At 49.9% G+C, this 21,051-nt stretch overlaps 1 protein-coding gene across 1 annotated transcript; it reads right to left on the bottom strand.

Annotated features, from left to right (window-relative positions):
* Positions 1–1,441: 1,441 nt before the first annotated feature.
* DMRT3 (doublesex and mab-3 related transcription factor 3) lies at positions 1,442–15,502 on the bottom strand. The gene is made up of 2 exons (XM_060013434.1): positions 14,984–15,502; positions 1,442–2,777 (listed from the first exon to the last, which is right to left on the bottom strand). Exons 1-2 carry the CDS (start codon positions 15,435–15,437, stop codon positions 1,813–1,815), a joined length of 1,419 nt encoding a protein of 472 aa, XP_059869417.1. The 5' UTR covers positions 15,438–15,502; the 3' UTR covers positions 1,442–1,812.
* Positions 15,503–21,051: the final 5,549 nt, after the last annotated feature.

The following is a 21,051-nucleotide window of genomic DNA, read 5'->3' as shown; positions in this document are numbered from 1 at the left end:
AGCATCTCAGGCCGAGAGGATTTGCCCTTCTTCCTCCCAGGATGAAGATCCCTTCAAGACCTATCCTTGTGCTGGGAGCTCTCTCTGCATCCTTGTCATGTAAAGGGTTTCACTTCTTTCCCTTCCACATTCATAAGTTCATTGTCTGACCTGGGCAGTCATCTTTCCTCTCCAGCATTCTGAAGAAAGGAGTAAGAAGTGGTTGGTGTGAGCACCACTGCACATGATTGTTCGAAAACTCACTTTTAAAAATACCTGTGCAAGAAGTTTGCCATATACAGTAGCCCCCCCAAAATGCTTTTTAAATGAAGGGGAAAAGCCCTGAAGTTTCGCTGTGGTCATCCCCCAAAGCCAGAATGGCATCTTCTCCAAGTGAGAATGAGGGAATCCACTTCTTCATCCTGAATGCAAATAGGAGTATATACTGAACTGAACAGGAGTAACTGCTCTCACGGATGGAGTACTTTCTCTGTGTCAGGTACCGTGCTATGCACTTTGCTTACTTTCCACACTGTAGATGTTTTCATTTTTACTTTGTTTTTAACGAGATTCTCCATCATATAATCCCTGCTGTCTTGGACTCAACGGGCAGGTAACTCGGACAATAACATACAAAGAGCATCCTCTTACACGTAATAGGCACTCAATAATTATCTGTTGAAGAAACAAATAAACGGATGGAGGGACTGAATTAAGTCTATTCTTGAAAAATAAATTCTGTCTTTCTGAACGCAGCCCCCAAACTTTGCCATTCATATTTCTCAAGGGACATCGCATTTAACTGAAGCCTTGATCCATGCACTGGTAAGTAGCTTTTATGTCAAGTTTCTATTTTTAGAGATCCTCTTTCCACAAGTAGAAATGACATAAACCAAGATCATCTCCTTAGTTTATTTTTTTCTAGAGTCCTTAGCATGCTACATTAACCTGACAAAGCTTAATCTTGTGTTCATTTCACAATACATTTCATGCAGTTCACAGCTGGGATTGGCTTTACACTGACATTGACATTACACATTTCGATTCAGCCATGTGAAAAGAATAATTCTTAATGGAGTTTGTCTCTGAAAACTGTCCAAGCTTAAATAGGCATGTGAGCGGTTCACTCTATTAAGTGCAGTCTCTCTTTAAAATGCAAGGATTTTTAGCATAGGAGTATAAGGTCCCTGTTTATAGTCCGTTTGCAACCGAACCACTGCCTTTAGGTTTCACATATCCTAAGGAATCCTCTTTTACAAAATTTCATTCAAGGGGTTTCCCTGGTGGCGCAGTGGTTGAGAGTCCGCCTGCCGATGCAGGGGACGCGGGTTTGTGACCCGGTCCGGGAAGATCCCACGTGCCGCGGAGCGGCTGGGCCCGTGAGCCATGGCCGCTGAGCCTGCGCGTCCACAGCCTGTGCTCCGCAACAGGAGAGGCCCGTGTACCACAAAAAAAAAAAAAAAAAAAAAAAAAAAAAAAAAATTTCATTCAAGTATACTATTTTATTGAACATTCCAGGCTGAGTTTAGGGGCAAGGCTGACCGTCAGCTCTACGTCCCCAAATAAATCTTCCATGGGCCCAAGGCTTTCCCAAGACTATTCTCTTTTACAACGAACATTCAGCACTAAAGCCACAGAGCAGAGCTATTTGGCATTTTCCAGTGAAGTGCAAGAAATTAAATAAGTTATGCTTTTATTGCTAAGGTATAGAATCAAGCACAGTCACTTTGTGAAACAGAAGGAAAAGGTATACACAGGATGTGGCCTCTCCTCAAGGGGGGGCCAGGGTTCAAACGCACAATGTCACCTGGTCACCACCCATCGGGTAGCACTTTAAGATGAAGTGTTGAGTATTCTAGAGTCTGAGGAGTCAGACCTCTCGTCATAGTCGTCCTCGGCGTAAATGGACTGCTTTGACACGATGGGACACCCATCGTCAGGGATGGGTATCCGAGGGTCTTCGGGGACGCGGGCGGGGAGGACAGGTGAGCTTCTGAAGACGCTGGTAGAGTTAGTGGGGAAAGGGCTGACGTACTGGGACCTCAGCTGGTACTGTTGCTGCAACGTCATGGTGTTCCACAGGGTGACATCGTTGGGAAGAAAGGGGCTCGACTGGTTTCTCGCCAAAGTATTCCTCAGCATCAGAGGGTACCGGGGGGGCTGGGGGAACGGGTGCTGCAGGGGCACGGCCAGGGGGTTGGGGACCACGTTACTGGAGTCGGCGGAAAACCGCAACGTGTCTGGGACTCTGAAGGCCGAGCCCACGGACCATTTGGAAGAGGAGATGGGGTAGGAGCTCAAGGTGTGTTCAAAGATGTGCCCGCTGGAGGGCAGCACCAGGCCCTCGGGCTCTGCCGCAGTTCGGTCCGCGGCCAAGCTGGAGGTGCGGCTGGAGAGCAGGACCTCCACGGCGCTCACCAGGTCGCCCCCGCAGCCCTTCAGGATCAGCTCCAGCACCGTGGGCTTCTGATTGGGGAATATTTTTTTTAACACTTCCAGGGGCGGTCTGTTGGCTTTCAAGCTGAAGGGCAGAGACACGGTCCCCGAGGGGCCCTCGATCAGGAGGTGATTCTGCTCCCCGGGGTACTTGGGGCTGTCGGGTCGGCTCTCGGAGCTGCCTCCGTTCTTCTGGACCGCATACCCCCCTTCGTCCACCGACACTATCTCGGGGCTCTCTGGCGTGAAGCAGCCCTTACTTTTGGCCACGTCCGGGGAGCTCCTCTGGTCCGTGTCTTTGTCACTGAAGGTCTCAGTGGTGTCCGCTGTGCTGCTGTCCCCGAGTCGTTCTTCAGTCAAATCTGAAAAGCAGAGAACAGCTGGGTTAATCCTTTCCTGGTGTGTGTAAAGGGGAACAGATGTGCTCAGGAGAGGGCCCTACATGGGCTTTCTGCAAGGGGAACTGCTTCCTTGTGGGTTATAACATACTGCAAGCCTTAAAAATATCCAGTGTGTCACTGGCAAATGGGAAAAAAATACCTGGAAATAAAGATCTAGAAATCGGAGTGATTTCTCAGAATGGTGTGTGCAGGGAAGCTTGCCTTCAACACAGAACGGAAACACGATACCTACAACCACAGATGTGGCTGTCTAGCGCTAACAATCTAAATAGGGGCCAGGCTGGGGATAAACACCATCCAGGGAAGAACAGGAAAATGAACCCAGGCTTGTCTTCCGGTCCCTCTTCTGCAAATGAGGTGGCCGGTGTCATTCAAAGACATTAACAGCCGGCGCACGACGCATATACCCATGGGAAATTTTAATATTTTAAATCCATTTTCCCATAGGCAGATTTTGTGTCAAATGTTCTGTGAACTAGTCGTCAGTATGTTTCATCAGGATACCATGTACAATAACTAGTCGATATGATTGCCAAAGTGATACAGGCAGCCTCTATACATTGAAATTTTTCTTAAAAGCCCACTCAAGGTCCTGGCAGACTTGGTTGCCTATAACCCACACTAGAGGGTAAGCAAAACCAGCTGTGAAATCTGGATGTGGGACAGGCTACAGAGAGAAAGAAGGAAATGGCTGGAGAAGGCTTCTGAAACTGCCAGGGAGCAAGATCCACCAGTGAAGCAGTGCGTCCATAACTCCAGGACCTGGGCTGCAAGAAGCAGACAGGTTTTCATGAACTGTTTCATTAGTAAAGTTCATGGAGAGAACTTCAAGATACCTTCCTGAGCTATATTAAAAGAAGAGAGAAACAAAACAAAACAAAAAGCTTCCCAAATAAAGCAGAGATTTGCCGTGAAGTAAACCAGTTGCAAATTTAACATTTTGACTTAAGACATCACCCCCCCACAAGGGCTAGTATTACGGTGCTAAACAGGCAGAAAGGAAAGGAAGGAAGGAAGGAAGGAAGGAAGGAAGGAAGGAAGGAAGGAAGGTAGGTAGGAGTAAATAAGTAAGATTGGTCTGCTTGCAGAAGTAGGCTCTAAGAGATCTTAATAATAAAGAAACATATTCTTTATTAACAAGCTATATGCGAGTGGATTTTTATCCACTGCCCTGCCTGAATAGCCTCATTGTCGCCTTCTCAGTGGGCACACCTGATTATGTGTAGATAGCCAGCTGGTGAAATTTCATCAAAGCAGCTTCTAAAATCCATCTCCTCCTATTTGTTGTTGTTTATTTTAAAACGCTTAAACAGGGACTTCCCTGGTGGTGCAGTGGTTAAGAATCCACCTGCCAATACAGGGGACATGAGTTCGATCCCTGGTCCGGGAAGATCCCACGCGCTGTGGAACAACTAAGCCCGTGCGCCACAACCATTGAGCCTGCGCTCTAGAGCCCGTGAACCACAACTACCGAAGCCTGCGTGCCTAGAGCCCGTGCTCCGCAACAAGAGAAGCCTCCGCAGTGAGAAGCCTGCGCACCGCAATGAAGAGTAGCCCCCGCTCGCCGCAACCAGAGAAAGCCCGCGTGCAGCAACAAAGACCCAACGCAGCCAGAAATAAAGAAAACTAATTTATTTTTAAAAGTAAATAAAAAGCCTGAAACAAAGGCCCATTTATGAGCATTGTTCTAATATGGGATGTACCTTAATTATAATTGAAAAACAAAACTTTGATTCTTTACAAAGCAATAAATATGTCTTAGGCATAAATAAATACTTTAAGAAACTCTTAAACTATATCCGTGAAACTTTCAATTATAAATCTGATACAAATTTAGTTGTCCCAAATTTGCATTTTAGGTACACTGCTTCTTTTTCCAGTACAAAATATCAAGTGTCCATGTGGGGGTCAGTTGCAACCCACACACATGAAGCCATTTCTGCTTTCTGTAACAACTCTGGGATATGCACAAAACACCTATTTTTGCAAGAGAAATTTGACATATCCTCTCCTGCAACTTCCTAGGACTGGAATCCCAGTTTTCACCCCCTGGGTTAATGTGGTATTTGTCCTTGATCCCAACGAGAAAAACAGCAACAAAAAAGCTTCCATATCTTCATATTCTAATCAGCTAGACCTGCCTACATTTTCCTGACTCAGGACCCCACGCCTACCTCTTGGTGTTACGCTATCGTTAAACACTTGACAATAAGCGGACGGTGACAGTATGCTAACTCAGCACTGAACTCAACACACAATTGGATCTTGGCCCCTGCTCAGCGGAGCTTGGGAAAACAAGTCAAATACTCTCCTGGGGAAAATATGGACATAAAATAATGTTTTCAATACTGTGCTCCTCTAAACAGTTTTCTTATTTCTTTAGCTTTCATTATCTATTATTGTCAGCATCAAGTACTTGTATTGCTGTAACCTGCAAGACACTGAGGAAAACAGAATAAGGGTGGAAAATACCAGGATGTATAAGACTGGCCCCTAACTTGTGGAATTTATTACCAAGTTGGGGAAATAAGACGCATGTGCAAGGGGGAAAGCAAACACAACCAGGCAGAATTTGCTAAGCAGCAAATCTGCACACATGGAACACAAATGTTCATAGCAGCATTATCCACAAGAGCCAAAGAGTGGAAGCAACCAAGTGTCCATCAAAGATGGATGAAGGGGGCTTCCCCGGTGGCGCAGTGGTTGAGAGTCCGCCTGCCGATGCAGGGGATGCAGATTCGTGCCCCGGTCCAGGAGGATCCCACATGCCGCGGAGCGGCTGGGCCCATGAGCCATGGCCGCTGAGCCTGCGCGTCCGGAGCCTGTGCTCCACAACGGGAGAGGCCACAACAGTGAGAGGCCCGCGTACCGCCAAAAAAAAAAAAAAAAAAAAAAAGATGGATGAATGGATAAACAACATGTGGTCCATTCATATAATGGAATATTATTCAGCCTCAAAAAGGAATGAAATTCTCACACATGCTACAATGTGGATGAATCACGCTAAGTGAAGTAAGGCAGACACAAAAGGACAAATATTCTATGATTCCACTTATATAACGTACCTAGAATAGGCAAACTCATAGTGACAGAAAGTCAAATGGTATTACCAGGGGCTAGGGCAGGGGGTAAGGGGAACTTACTGTCTAATGGGTACTGAGTTTCAGTTAGGGATGATGAAAAAGTTCTGAAAATGGAAAGTGGTGATGGCCACACAACATTGTGAAAATACTTAAAGCCACTATATTGTGTCCCTAAAAAAAGGTTAAAATAGTAAATTTTACCACAATGAAAAAGTGCAAGAAATATGATACACAGTGTCATAGCAATACAGGGGATGGTGGGTTGTTGGGTTTTTTTTTTTAAAGCAAGGAACAACTGGTTCTTCTAGGAAACAAAAAGGTATGTAAATACAGCTAAAAAGCTCTGATTGTGATATTTTTAAAAGAAATGCGTGAACCTAAAAATACCTTCCCACTTTAAAAGGTAACTTTTCCCCACTCTGGATGAGCTGCAAACACCGAAGACATTTGGGGAAAATGCTTCGAGCTCTATTACCAAGCTTAGTCTTCCACAGAATGCTTTAGACGCCAGAAGAAAGTGATTCAAAGGGCAGAAGTTTAGCCAAAAGGGAACTAAGAAATGATGTTCTGGCTAATCTGTCATATCTACCATTTTGAAAATGTAGTATTTTTTTCAAGATGGTAAAGGACATACTGTCCCAATCAACTGGATATTGGACGGCAGGACTCTAAATCAGACAATACAAAATTTAACTTTTGAAGCTATTTTCCGGATCTGCAGAACGGGCCACGGTAGAATCCTCTATGATTGGCAGCTTGTTTACCAATTGTGAACCCCTAGACTGCACGAGGCCTCTTTCATATTTTCTTGTGCTACCCTTTGCACCTGCCACGGTGACATCCCCAGTGCAGCAAGAGCTTCTGGTGGCTTCTCCAAGAGTGTGGCGGGTTTTGCTGATTCAGCCACACTTTCTCTCTGAAGATTTCCGGGCTGATCAGCCTCCAAAGGGGTGGGCAGGCTATGGCCAGAAAGTGAGAAAGTCTAACCGGATGTCACAGGAATCAAATCTACAAATTCAGAACATTCCAACCAGCTGAGTTCAGCACTGTTTATGCTGTACTCAAAGGGGAGACGGAAGCCATTGAAGGAAGCAGTGAGTGGGACACACCCGTGGTGCCCACACACCTGAGCAACGCATCACGTCCTGCTAAGGGGTGCCAGGTAAGCAGACACCAAGACAACATCCAAGGCTGCTGGGGATTCAGAACCGGGCAAGGGAAGGCCAGCCTCTCACCTTGTACCAAGAATAACTCCTTACCCAGCGATAATTTCTAAAGGTCGGAACATACGAGCCCTGCAAATTTGCGGTGTCAAGTACGGTTGTATTGTTGTGCCTGAACTAGAAGTATTGTAAATTACTGTCATAAATACAGACTTTCACAAGTAATTATAGAGGGTGAGTTTTGGGCCCAGTGATAAAGCGTAATTTAATAACGGGTGTTTCTTTACATCTGTAGATTTTTCCCTAAATGAACTTTACAAATTGTTCCGGTTGGTTTAAAACACAAAGGCCTTTCCAGATATAGAAATGTGAAACTGCCCAGTATCAAAATGAAAAAGGAAATACTCCCCAAATGCTTTAACCTCTTTCTCCTTGAAACGGACACCCTAATTCCTAGAACATTAAAGAGTAAGAATATATTTCAATTGAGAATATTTTTACTCCTAGTATATAGGTGCCAAAAACTACTAGACCAGAAGTAGAAAGAAATCACTCTCATCTGATATTACAAACCAGTTACTGAAAGTGATATCATCTTCTATTTTTAAAGCTAAACTTCTAGATATTTAAAAAAATCTTACCAAATGTTCACTCTTCAATTTCATATTTTTCACGACGTAGAAACACTCACAGCCATCCCTGAAATAAACTCTTCACAAGGGTAAAGGTATTTTTTTGAAAAAGTAGATACTCCGTTGAGAAGGACACTGTTGCTATGGAAACCAATGCTCCAACTTCACAATATATCTATGCCATGAGATAGCTACAAGACTTTAAGGAGAGAGAATGAACACCCACAGAAAAGTGACTTCCGATCTAAAATTACAGTTTGCAAATTTTAACTTTCTTCAGTGGATTTTTTTTCATATGAAAATGCAGTTTAAAAAAAAAAAAAGTCCTAAGTATTTATTTGAAAGATGTTGAGGAAGCCTGCCACATATGCAAAACAGTCCGCTCCTGACATGAAGAAGAGCATCTTCCTCATTCAGGTGTGGGGGTCTTATCCATTCTTTCTATCTACGAAAATAAAATATAGCATACATCCAGAATAAAAACACGAAAGCACTGGCATAAAGAGCGCTGCTTCCTAGTGCAAAAGTCACTGGACTTTTTTGTTTCCTTTTGAAATCATGTCACGCATTTTCAAACATGGACTGTCACGCCCTCACCTGTTCACTTGAGCTCTGGGGAACATACCTCTCAATAACTGTTCCCTGATGGGTCGTTTTCAAAGTACACAAATCTTATAGCAATGGCCAGGAAGAGCCCCAGCTGGATGGGGCTTCCAGAAAAGACCCCTGCCCAGTCAGAATTCAAACAGGAGACACGCTTTTTACATTTTCTGTTATCCTTATCTCCCACTAGAAATGCTGAATCATAAAAAAGTGAATGGGTAAAAACCCAATATACAGCAGGGAATGAACGTCAGTCTAACATCTTTCCTTTTCTTCCGGGGGCTGGGGGGTGGGACCTTGTGAAAACTAAAAATACATAGTCATGTTTGCTTTTTTAAAATCATTAATGACACTGGCTTAATAACATAGGAAGAAATCAAGATGATTCCTGGGGACCAACACTTTGGCGGACATTGATATAGAAAGGGCTAGACTTAAGGAAGTGTGGATTGCAACTATGGACTTTGTAAGTCCTGCAACAATTTAGTTTTGACCTCTTTCTTGACTCTGAAAGGAACACTTTTCAAGAAGCAGGAGGGCAATTACCTGTAAATCTACAAGTGTGTTTGGCAGTTATAAAAATGCAACTGGCTACTTATTCGTCCACCTATGTAACGAATATCATTAAATCTTTCACTCTGTGCCCAGGCACTGTGCTAGGTAAGATTACACAGAGATGATCAAAGCATTTGCCTCTTGGCCACTGAGAGGCTTACAGTTTACTAAAGAATATTTTGCAAAAATTCCAAGTTATCTGTGCAGTGAGTTGTATTTTATATTGAAACACAGCAAGTAACCCAAAGGCCAGCAGCTGGGCAGACCGCTGTATTCATGGGAGGGAATGTTGCTGTAAACATTCACATATAAAGCCTATGAGTGGAACATCTACTGAACGAAACAAGGGATACTTAGTGGGGGGAAACAAGCAGAACACTGACCCCACCTTTGTAAAATTTAAGTCTGCCCAGTCACTGCAATCAAAAGAGACCAGAGATTCGGTAGAAAACCGATGTTCTGAATGTTAAGTTTTCCATAATATTGTTACTCAGTAGTTGATTGTGCTTATTTTTTATAGCTGTTTAAGTGTATAATAAAATGCAAAAAAAAAAACCCACCTAGTTATGTTTTAGTTTCCCCTAGTTTCTTCAGAGAACAGTAGTTTGCAGTGACTCACTAAAGCCATTGGGCGACTCTTGGGAGGGATGTGACAGGATCCCAAGGTGATGGGCCCCGCGATGACCAATGTTCCACCACTCAGGCCGCAACCTCTGCCACGAGCGCCCATGTAAACCCCGGTGCAAGGCCCACTGTGCCACCAGAGTCACATCACACCAGACATGGGGGTCCAGGGACCCGAGTGACTAATGGCTGAGGGGCCGCAACAGGTTAAAAAGCTGAAGAAAGGAGGGAAGCTGGAGAAACGGAAGAGGCAAAGAAAGGGAAAGGAGAGGCAGGCAGGTACGTAGGTGTTCACTGGGTTCTGCCTGCCTTCCCGTCAGGAAAACGTCCAACATTTCCAGAAAGGGGCTCCAAGTCTTCCGGGGACGTTGATGTATGAAGATTCACTCCCTTTCCCTCTGTAAAGCTGTTAGCTGAGAGTGCTGACTCGCTGCAGCAAAGAATTTCTCATCAATGCTCTTTGATTGTATTTTGCAAACAAAATGCCTGTTGCTCGGTAACATTTCACTTGAGCCTGACCTTCCCCGAAAGTTATTGCTATCAGATTAGCTTTACACTGTCCTCCTGTGATTACTGTGATCTTTTAAACCCGGGAGTTCATCCATCAGGGAAAAGACGAGTTGGTTGTGTAAGTCGAGAGCACGGCTATCCTGCCAGATTTATAACCCAGAGGGGTGTGTTAGGTGGGGGGAGGTTCTGTCCTGGATGGCAGTGGAACTCTGTGGTTCCCAGACGTGGAAAACGCTCCCGTTTTCCTGTCCACCCTGTGCTCAGATCCACAAGATGGACACCAGCGCCTCTCCGAGCCGGCGGGGGCGGGGGGCGGGGGGGGGTGGTAGCTCGGGCTCCACAGGGAGAAAGAGGCTGGGAGACCCGCCAGAGCTACGCCCACCCCGAGGGGCGCCCTCGAGGACTTTAGGGCTGGGCCCGCCCCGGAGGCCTAGGGTTGCCAGATAAAATAGCAGGATGCCCAGTTAAACCTGCACTTAGCAAAAATCACAATGTTTCAGTACAAGTGTGCCCCATACAATATTTGATATCCCTTTTTTGTGTTTATTTGCAGGTTTTTTGCTAAATCGGGCAACCAACCGAACAGGCGGGGTCTAACCCAGCCCACGGGGCTGAGCGCGAGTGGAAGGTGCCGCCGCAGCGGCGGTGCCACGAGAATTTGGTGCAAGAGAACAGTGGTCCAGGGCGGCCGCAGGGGAGCCGCGAGCGCGCTGCTGCCACCGCACGGGCCTCTCCCGGCGTCCCATCCATCCCTGACCCGGCCCGGGGTCCCTGAGCCGCCGCCCCGCACTTCCACTCGCTGCGCTCTCGGCTGCGCCGGGGCCCAAGAAGCCGGTCCGTAACTCGGCAACTCGCTGGGCGCCGGTGGGAAAGGCCCGGAGCTGTGAGCAGCCCGGCGTCCGCCCTCCAGAGCCAGCCGTGGGTAAGGTTTAGGAGAAGACCAGTGCGGTCTCGCTTCTTCCTTTTCGTTTGGTTGGTTTTTGCTTTTTAAAATGCAACTCTGAGTCAGGCCCCTCGGCCCAAATAAAAGCGTCTGAAATACCCAGACCCTGTTTTAAATTCGTAGCTACCCTTCATGAGTGACTCTGAGGTCTCTCCCACTTTTCCTTTGCTTCAGCCTCTAGCCGTGGAGAATTTCCCATCCTGGCCTGGACCGGTGTTCTGGCAACATTCATCCATGCAGGTGCGTGTCTCTTTTTTTAAAAAATTAAAGTAAAATTTAAAACTAGGAAGCTGACCAGACAGGACCTAATCAAGCTGGAGCTGAAAAGCCCAGAGCAAGCATAAAGATGCTAGGAGGTGCCGGCCAGGAGGTCAAATCAAATAAAGGCAGTTTTCCAAAATCTCCCAACTTCCCTTCCTGTAGGTCTCTTGTTCTCTCCATTTCAGGAGACATAAACAAGAAAAGAGACCCTACTTTCCTAGTTAAACCTGCTCTCTTACTCCTAATCAAATAGGATGTTTTAGATTTCTTTTCCTTTAAGAAATTTTTTAACAACTTGTTTACGTATTTATTTCGATGGCAGATGTAAACCTAGGAAGCATCTGTAGCCACAGCCCTTTCCTCTGGCAGCCTGAGGAGACCCCGGCCACTCTCCCGGAGCAAGGGTAGGGTGTGGGGGAGGAAGCCAAACAGAGGAATGTAACTTCAGCCTCTCACCTTGGTCGTGACCCCTAACTTTCCTCAGCTCTACAGCCCAGGCCCTGAAAGGCTGGCTCGGCTGGTTGAGGCTGCTGACTCAGATACTCTAAGAGCTGAAAGGTGTTCAAGCTTCCCAAGGTATTTTCCTGACGGGAAGGAGGGGGGAGTGAAGAGGAAATGAAAGAGAAACGCATCAATAGGGTAGATTTAAAGGAGCTTAGACTAGAATTTGGGGCTTAATCAAAATCTAGTAATTCCAGGCCAGTCGTAGATGATAATCTAGGAGCAGGGGAAATGTACACCCAAAACGGAAAAAAAAAAAAAAAGCTTTAATCCATTGCTAGAAGTTACAACCTGAGGATATGAAAATTCTCCTTACAACCACCTCCACATTAAAAGGGATGTTAAACATGATACACCGTTAGATAAAACAATCCCTGTTCCTTTAAAGAATCGGAAGCAGAATTGGGGAAGGAAATTTCTTCCACCTACAAAACTGAGTCTTGGTATTAATGTGGCTCCCTGAACTGGGTGTTTTTTTCTCCAGCGGTGCCCAGCAAACATTTCCTTCTCTAGGGCGTGTACTTTTCACAAGGATTTCTGGAGAGGGGGAAAGACTCTGTGTGTTTGTGCACTTGCATTTGGAGCCAACAAAAAAAGCAAATGTCTCCACAGCTATGTACTAAAGAGACCAACCATGTTTTTGACACTGAAATCACAAAGAAACAAATCTCCATAAACCACCAGGAGATATTTAGAGATTCCTAATGGTCTGTGAACTTACTGTACATGTAACTTACTACCATTCAAACAGAGCTTCACTTACTTCTCTACATAGTGAGCTACTTGCCAAGGACCGTATCTGACAAGCTTCTCAATACGCCTGGTATGTTACATACAAATGCATCATAAGAACAACTGCCAAAAAAGGAAAAATCCATACAGTCCCATTCAGGCCGTTTTCCCTAACTTAAAACCCAAATGGGCTTTCTCTGTACAAAGCATTGCATAGAACCGATCCACTTGTATACTTGCCTTCCTAATGGAAAACAATTATCTATTCCTTTCCTGCCCTCTCTCACCATCATCGGATTGGTGACTGGCTTTTTGTTGGTGTTGAATGGAATTATGGGGCCCGAACCAATTGAAAGCAGAAAACAAAAGTTACATAATAAATGTGCAACGTATGCATTAGGACCTAAGCATTTGATCCCTGATAGTTTAGGCCCCCAAAGCCATCACTCTGACCTTTTCTAGTGGTAAATCCTATTCTCCTTTGCAATTACTTGTTTTCATTTTGAAAGGCTCAGGTCATCCCAGAACACTTAGTTCTGAGTAAAAGAGAGAGCACCAGGTCTGGTTTGTCCAGTTGCCGTCTCCGTCTCCTATTCTCCCCAAGCATGTATCCTTCTGCTACTGAGGCTGCTGCTTGGCCTTTCTGCCTGCCCCTCACTCCCCGCCTCCCAGGGTTATTTTTGGTTTTGTGACTCTATAGAAAGCATGAACTCTGGCTATCCCCAAGAATGGTTAGAACAGCACACAATGTGAAGAGAATCCCCTCTTGGACAGGGACCCCAGAACCGAAAGCACTACTACACGGGCGCTGCTTGGGCAGGTGGCCACTGCAAGATGCTACCACTGTCACAAACTCAAAACTCCCGACCTAGTGTTGGGGGAAATGGAGACAGAGAAACTGGAAATGGAAAGGTTAAGAAAAGTTACTGGCATGGAGAACTGAGACAAAACTCTCCTAGTTACCTGCTCTAACTTAAAGGAGAAAAACAAAAAGAATGTCCTTTCCCCGCCCCCCTCCTATTCCTCTGTGACAAACCTATAAGTATGAAGAGATCACACTGACAAAAGGGAGTCAACTGGGAGTGGGCGGACATTACTCAGGGAAATGCTTATATTCTACCTTGGATTAAACATCCACAAAATCCATGTTCAGTAAACTCACTTCTGTCCTTAAAATACGCAGTTCTGCTCTTCCCATAAGATGTTCTCAGAGCTTCAGGTCTGGACAGCATAACGGAGCAACAGGGCAGCAGGACTGCACCTGCCAGGCTGCCTACCAACTCACCCCAAATGTTTCCCTGGCTCCGCACAGCAGTGCAGTGCTGCTGAAAGCCTCTCTCCAAGAGCCAGAGGTACAGTCTTTTTTGGGGTGGGGGGAGACTGGGGGTAGGCAGAAGCTCTACCATTAGTTCCGCCCACAGAAGAGCTTTGGGCCTTCCAGGGCCTTCCATCTCTGAATTCCAGCATACGCCTCAACCCCCTCCCTGAGAAGATGGGCTTTTTTTCCTTTGTACATCTGCCCCAGTGAAAGGGAAAGACCAAACACCTGTCCACAGAATTCTACGAGCTTAAAATCAAAGGAGCCCTTGGGCTGGGCAGGATGGTAAACTAGACATTCTCCAGGAGGAAAGGCTCCACTGGGGTTTGCAAGGCTTTGGAGGCCCGAAGGAGGGAACCGGATGGAGAGGTGAGGGGAGGAATCTGCCCACCTCCAGGGCTCAGAGCAGACCCATGCTCTCTAAAGCACAGCAGAGGAGGAGAGGGGAGAGGAGAGGAGAGGACAGGAGGAGGCCCAGGCCCACCTAGAACTGGGGAAAGGACTCTCCAGGGCTGGCCTTCCTCACTGTAGGTCGTTTTGTTTCTGTTTCTTTAAGACCACGGTGACTGCTGAGGGCTGCCTGCGGAATGGTGTTAAAGGACCTGAGCAATTCTGCAAAAGGAGTTGGTTGACTCTGGGCGCACTAGATTCTGAGTCCCCGCTATCAGTGTGGGGGCCTTTCTGGCCCTTGTTTACTACTGCTTCTAAATAGGGCTTCTTTCAACAGACTGCAAGAGGCTGGAAGCCACAGTAGGCTACTTGAAAGGCTTCGGGTTCGCTCATATTCCCCGGGGGCCGAGAAAAACACCCAGAGTCATCCAAGCCTTGGGCCTTGGCTCCTTCCTTGCACCTACCCATCCCAACCTCCAAATGCGAGGCCCTCTAAAGCCTGCGGCAAGAAAGCCCGGCCGCACTGTGGTGTGTGCTCACGCGGATTTTAATTTGGTCCTGCCTCGACCTCTTTATTTACCCGTCCCCCTTTAACCTGGGGAAGGCACTTGGCGAGCCCGAGGCGCCTTTCCCGTGGGCGCCTGGGTTCACCTCCTACCTCGCCGGGTCCAGACCGAAGATCGCTTCTGCCGAGAGAGTAAGGACCGGCTCGGCTGGAGTTGGGGCGGAAGGCCGGGCCGGACCATCTTCCCAAAAATTCGCCTCCGAGCCTCCCAGCCAAAGCAGCAATAGCCGCTTGGAAGTGTTTTCGCCCACGCGCGGGGCCCAGTGCGGCCCCGCAGCTGCTCTTACCTGGCTTGGCGAGCTGCGCCTGCAGCGCCCCAGGCTGGGGCTCCGCGGCCCAGCGCAGCGCGGCGGCAGCAGCCAACTCCACAGCGGGGCGCGGCGGCGGCGGCGGCGGCGGCTGAGTTGGCTGCGAGGGCGGCGGGGCAGAGGTGGCGTCTCCCGGCGGCGGGGGTCCCGGCAGGGAGCGCAGCGAGTCGGGGATGAGGCTCTCGAGGCTCTCGTTGGCCTGCTGCCTGCGCAGCGCCACCTGCGCCGCCATGACCCGCTGCCGCTCGATGATAAGGATGCACTTCTCACAGGTGCAGTCTTTGAAGCGGCAGTAGCGTTTGTGGCCCTTGAGCCAGGACAGCACGCCGTGGTTGCGGCAGCGCGCGCACTTGGGCGTGCGCTGCAAGGGCGCCCGCGGCGGCTGCGACACGGGGCCGCCCATGTACAGGTAGGGAGAGCCGTAGCCGTTCATGCCCCGGGCTCCCGGAAGAGCTGGCGGGCTGGCGGCGGGAGCGAGTCAGGGCGCGCTGGACGACGGGTTGGGAGGCCCGCTCAGGGGCGGCCTCCGGGCGGCGCAGTCTTTGGTCCAGCAGTCCCCGCGGCCGCGTGGGCTCCGCGATGGCCGGAGGGGCTGCAGCCGTGTTTACGGCTCCCGCGGCGCTCACAGCCTCATCCTCCCGACTGGCGCTCCACCAATCTCACGCCGGTTGCGTCTCCGCCTGCCGCTGCTTTGGCCGGCACGTCCTCCCTCGCCGAGGCGCTGCGGCGGCTGCCAGGAGCCGGCGAGAGCTCTGATTATGGTCTGAGCCAGCTCGTCTGCAGCTCCCGCGCGCGCAGGCCGGGCCCGGCACTTCCTCCGCCGCCCTCCCCCTACTCCTCCTCCCTCCCACCGCCACCCCCACCCCCACCCTCGAGGTCCAGGTCTCCTTGCATTCCCCACCCCACTCCACGCCTGCCTCCTTCCTTTCCGCTCGGGCCCCTCGATTCCCTGCACTTCACCTTCCTTGCCATCCGCCGTCGGGCTACTCTCACGGGGGCGCTCAAGGCCCCCTCCTCCAAGCTCTCTGTGCTTCCCCTGCCCGCGGCGGGCGGGACTGCGGCGCTCCGGGACGCGGCGGTGCACGCGGGGCGGGGAAGGGAGGACCAGCGCGGGTGAGGGTGGAGGTGCCCTTCGCTCTCTTCCCTTCCCTCCAGGCCTGATTTGGCGGTACCGAGCCCAAGGCCGTTTTCATTTCCATCCTTGGCCACAGAAACACAGCTCCGCGAGAACCGGAGCCTACCAGAGCCCTGCGGGTGCACTTGGTTCCCGGAGTGAGCCGAGAGGGTTTTAAGTTGGGGGGAGCCAGGCCCCGCGGCCACTGGCGGGAGGAGTTGGGGGCAGGGCATTGGAATTGGTTCGAGAAATGTTGGCTTTATTTCCTTTTGCAACATGTTTTTCTTTTGCTGCTGTAGAAGAAAATGATTGATTTTGAAAACCTGCTGGCCCAAGGATGACGACCCATTTTGCAGGCTATTTCAAAGGAAAAAACTGTCCTCTCTCTCTGGTGCGGAGTTTCTCTACCCTCCTCCCCACGTTTTAATTTTAAAAAGTCTCTGTCCTGAAAAGCCGGGAAGCGCTCTTATGGGGGATTTGCTTAAGTATTGGGTCTATAAACTTTCAGAGAGCGGACGCAGGAACCACGCTAGCGCCCCCAAAGTTACCGCATATGATCTCCTCCCTGCCCAATGGCATTTGATCGATAAACGGAGGTCTCGCGTGCCCCAATTCAAATGCCCACGGACTCAGCAATCTAGTTATGGAAAGGGATGGGGCCACACACACCCCCAGTGTCTTTGGGTAGGGGTGGGGGAGAGCCCTTGCACAAGATGACAGCATAAAACTTTGTTGAAATAGTTATTTGCGTGTTTCTAGTCCCCTAAGAGTACCGATTTGGCCTAAGGCAGACTACCACCACAAATGCACGGAGTCTCTCCCGCAGTGCAAGAAAACAAAAATAAAAAGCAGGTGGTTACAGCGACGCAGCGTAGCACAATGGCTCAGTGCGATGGGGGGTAGAATGCAGTCCCGGAGCCGTCTGCCGGCAAGCTCCAGACACCGCTCTCTGAACTCAGCTCTTGTAGGTCTGGGCGAATCGAATGCGAAACCGGGGCGTATACGAGTTTGCTGCAATGGCCAACCGTTTGGCGGCACAGCTGCCCTTGTCCTCTCAGCTTTTCTCTGCACTGCCCTGGAAGCAAACAAGCAACCCGAAAACGTCCCACTGTGTTTGCTGTGAATTCAAGTAGCACCAGGCGTTCTAGCAGCCAACCCTCCGTTTAGAAGGGTGATTCCGGGAGGGGAGCAGGTTAAAAAGGGAACCTGCTTGTGTGTGTTTCCCTTGAAGCCCTTGACTGCCCCCCACCTCCCCCGTTTCAGACCTGCGGACCTGGTAGGGCGCGATAAGGAAACCCTAGCCCGAGAGGGCTAACCCTGGGAGGCCTGCCTCCAAAGCTGCTTCGGGAACAGACCCCTTAGTCTTGCCCCTAACCCACCGCCTCATGGATCTCTCCTCCCAAGCTTCAAGAAGAAAACAAGCCTTAAAAACACTACAACTGTGAGGAACTTCATAAACTCTCCAAACTGGAGGCCTAGGTGACCTGCAGCCCCGCGGGCCAGAGGCCCTGAAGTGGGGAGTTGACAGCGAGTCACTTCACTTAAGGAGAGACTTACAGGGCCTAGAAAGACACTGAATCTGGGAACTTTCGCGCTGAAATCTCCAGGTCTCTTGGGAATGCGGGGACCACAGACTGTTTTCAAAGCCAAATTTCTCCCGATTTTCTCCAAATGGTCAGGGAAACCAGGGAGTATAAGGAACTTGGGAGTAAAGAATTTTTTTAAAGGAAAGCAGCAGAGCTCTGCACCAGGTTTGGGGGATAGTTCCACTACCAAGACGACCCACTCTCCTCCCTCAGTCACCTAGCCACCCTATCCCTTTGCCACTCAAGCAGGACATCTTGCATTATTTGGTCCCTGGGCCCCGTTTCACTCCAGTGCACATTGGGGGCTGAGATCTAAATACTCATTTGATATAGCGCAATAATCCTTTTCTCATATTTGATGGGAATGTTTTCCATAACCCAGTATTTGACAACATCTCCCTATAGGGACAGGTTTGTATTTATGTTGGTAAAATGTCCCCTGCCTCAAAGTCTATTGTAACCCAACACCTGACAACCCAGAGTCCCATTTCTGTTTGCAGAAAGGGTTTATTCAAGCACATAATGGGATCCCAGCAGAAAGCCTTTCAGAACAAGGGGCTATGGTAAACTTCACCACATGAACTCCGTTTCCAGGGCTATTAAGCTTTTAATTGGAAAATAGCAGAGGAAATTTCAAGGTGACTATAACGTGTTAGCAGTTAGTGCGGAGAAGAAAAGCCGGAGCGGGGATGAATGTAGAAAGCATATGGTCCGAATCACATTTAGGAGGAGCAGCCTGCTTCTACGAAGTCCCAGCGGCTTGTACACTTATGGGAAAAATCATCAAAGAAACTGGAAAGGGAGGGGGGAGGATTACAAGTAAGTGTAACCTCACTAGACCGGATCCACTCTCTCGTTCTGCGCTGGGTGGGGTGTGTGTGTCTGCATGTGCACGTGTGTGTTCAAACCACAATTAACTGGATAGAATTGTGATAGGTATTAACAGCGAAAGGGTGAAAGATAGTGTGCATGTGTGGTTCTCTTTCTCTTGACGCATACACAATCTATATATGTACGTACGTATAAGTCGGAGTGCAGGTGCTGGTGCTGAGAAACCGAAGATGTCCTGACTGGACGCTCATGACCGCAATCAACACTTAATCAAAAGGACAGTTTCATATTGTCCCGGATGTATAATACATCAGGAAATTTTCTGCTTTGCTGGATTCTCATGGAGGGGAGGTCAAGGTTCCTATTCTGCTGTTTAAAACGCGACCACGGTGACACTGGAGGCCGGGGCATGCAGAAAGCCCTTTTATTTTACTTATTTTTTAGAAATCCCTTTTAAAGCAGGAAAACGAGCTCCCTCTCCCCACGCATGAATTTTTCAGCTCTTACCCTGTCCGTGCCTCTTCGGCATCACTCATTGGCCAGCTTCACATCGAAAGGGGGGAACAAATGTCTAGCGAGGCGCTGGGGCCACCAGGAATCGATTTTTTGGGGTGACAATAATGCCCTTCCACATTTGGGAGAGACTCGTGTGCACCCCCATGGCATCCCCGAAGCCGCCCTCTGGGGCTCAGGACAGAGGGTAGAGACCTTGCGACCGGGGAGTCACTGAACCTGTGTCTGGCGGCCGGGGGACACAGCTGGTGTGAAGGAACATCCTGGACGGTCACGTCCCCACACCATTTTGGCATCGGGGCCGAGGCTTTTCGGAGCAAACGGGACCTAAAACGGCCTTCAACCCCGGCGGCCCCCTGCAGACGCGGCTGCGCGGTCGTTCATATTCTAGAACTCTCGAGACCAGCAACAGCTCACCCTGGAGGTAGGCACTCCCACGGGTGCAGATTACTCAGACCTAGACTAGACACAAGGTCGCGCCCGCCCCCATCCTTTGCTGTGGCTGCACGGGTGTCGCTCCCGCACTGCAACATCTGAGGGGGCCCCTGAACGGCGACCTCCGCCCTGCGCTGTCGAAGGGAGGGACTGGGAAAGGGCGCGCTAGGAGCGCTCCCACTGGGCCAGGGCCGCGGGGCCCGCAAGCGCCCGGGGCTTCCTGGGCCGAGTCGCGCACACCCTGCCGGGCGTGGGGGACTGGAGGCGGCGGTCAAGTCCCTACACGGTTTTAAAGAGGGTCGCCTGGGCGGCCTGCAGACCCCGTCTACCTTCGGTGCCAACGGAAAAAGTAAAACATGTACCCTCCGAGATGAAATGAGAGCAGCGCTGCCTTTAAAATAGTTTTAACGTAATCTTTCTCCTGTGACTTTAAAAACCAAAAAAGGCCGAGGAAATAATTTCAGGTAATTTAGAGAAACATTCTAGAAACAAGAGTTTCTGTTCCCCAAAGTGTTTGCTCTGGGGGCGCTGGTGCAGTTCGCAGGACAAGCCCCCTTTCCGGAACTCTCTTCCGCCTCCCCGCTCCTCTGCAGTCCCGGAAAAAAGCTCTGCTGGGGAGAATGTGGGCGGAGGTGAGGACTTCCAAGGAAGAAGTCCCTTCTCGATTCGACGGGCCCGGGAATAAAGGGGGGAAACGGCCAGCGCTGCCCACACCCCAGGGAAAGTTGGGTGCGAACTCCTTGTACCGAGACCAGACCGGCAGGACAGTGACGCAGCAACGCCGAAGCGCTGCGCGGGCACTCTAAAGCACCCCACCCCGGGGACCCAGGCCAAGACAGCTCACTACGCCCAAGCCAGAGCCTCCCGGGGGGGGGGGGCGACTTCCGGAGCAGTTAGGCCGCGCCCACTCTGCGCCCCCACCCCCAAGCCCTGCTCGCCCCGCCCCTTCGCCCACAACCCTCCCCAGCTGTCCGGGCCGCAGCTTAGAGCTGCTGAAAAGTTTGCAGGCTCTTTTGCGGAGGGTGGGGGAAGGTACTCAACGAACAACTGGCTGACTAAAGGTCGTTCGCGTTTTTTGAGGGGTAGGGGGGAAAGGCGTCTTCTCAAGGCGAGAATCAAGAGTGGCGACTGAGCTTACGGGCGTCCGGCGCGCAGCACAGGTCTCAGGCCTCCTCCGCGTGCGTATGCGCGGAGGGAGAAAGGAGGACGAGGCCCCGTGCAAGTTGCCGGAGCAAACCTCCCAAAGGGGCGGCGGCGGCGCGCAGGCAGGCAGTGGCGGCCCCAACCGGCGGGGCGGACAGGGCCAAGTCCGGGAGCCGAGGAAAATCCCCTGCCTTCCACGGGCTGCCCTCTGTATTTCTTTGTGACACGAAGCGCGTTCTGTAAAGCGCTTTTACCACCACTTGGTGCCAAGTGTCAGATGCGGTGCAGTCTGTGTGCACGTGAAGCCAGTTCAGCACTGCGGTTACCGTGAAGCGAGGGGCGGGAGCTCGATTTCTACACGTGGGCGAGAGTTTAATTTGCACGAGGTGCCCGGGAGACGGCAGTGCCGGCTCCCGCCCCTGCCC

Source organism: Delphinus delphis, chromosome 6 (assembly GCF_949987515.2).
Source record: "Delphinus delphis chromosome 6, mDelDel1.2, whole genome shotgun sequence".
In the NCBI taxonomy this organism is placed as follows: Eukaryota; Metazoa; Chordata; class Mammalia; order Artiodactyla; family Delphinidae; genus Delphinus; species Delphinus delphis.
Note: the sequence above shows the minus strand (reverse complement) of the source record. Positions and strands in the feature narration are given on the sequence as shown.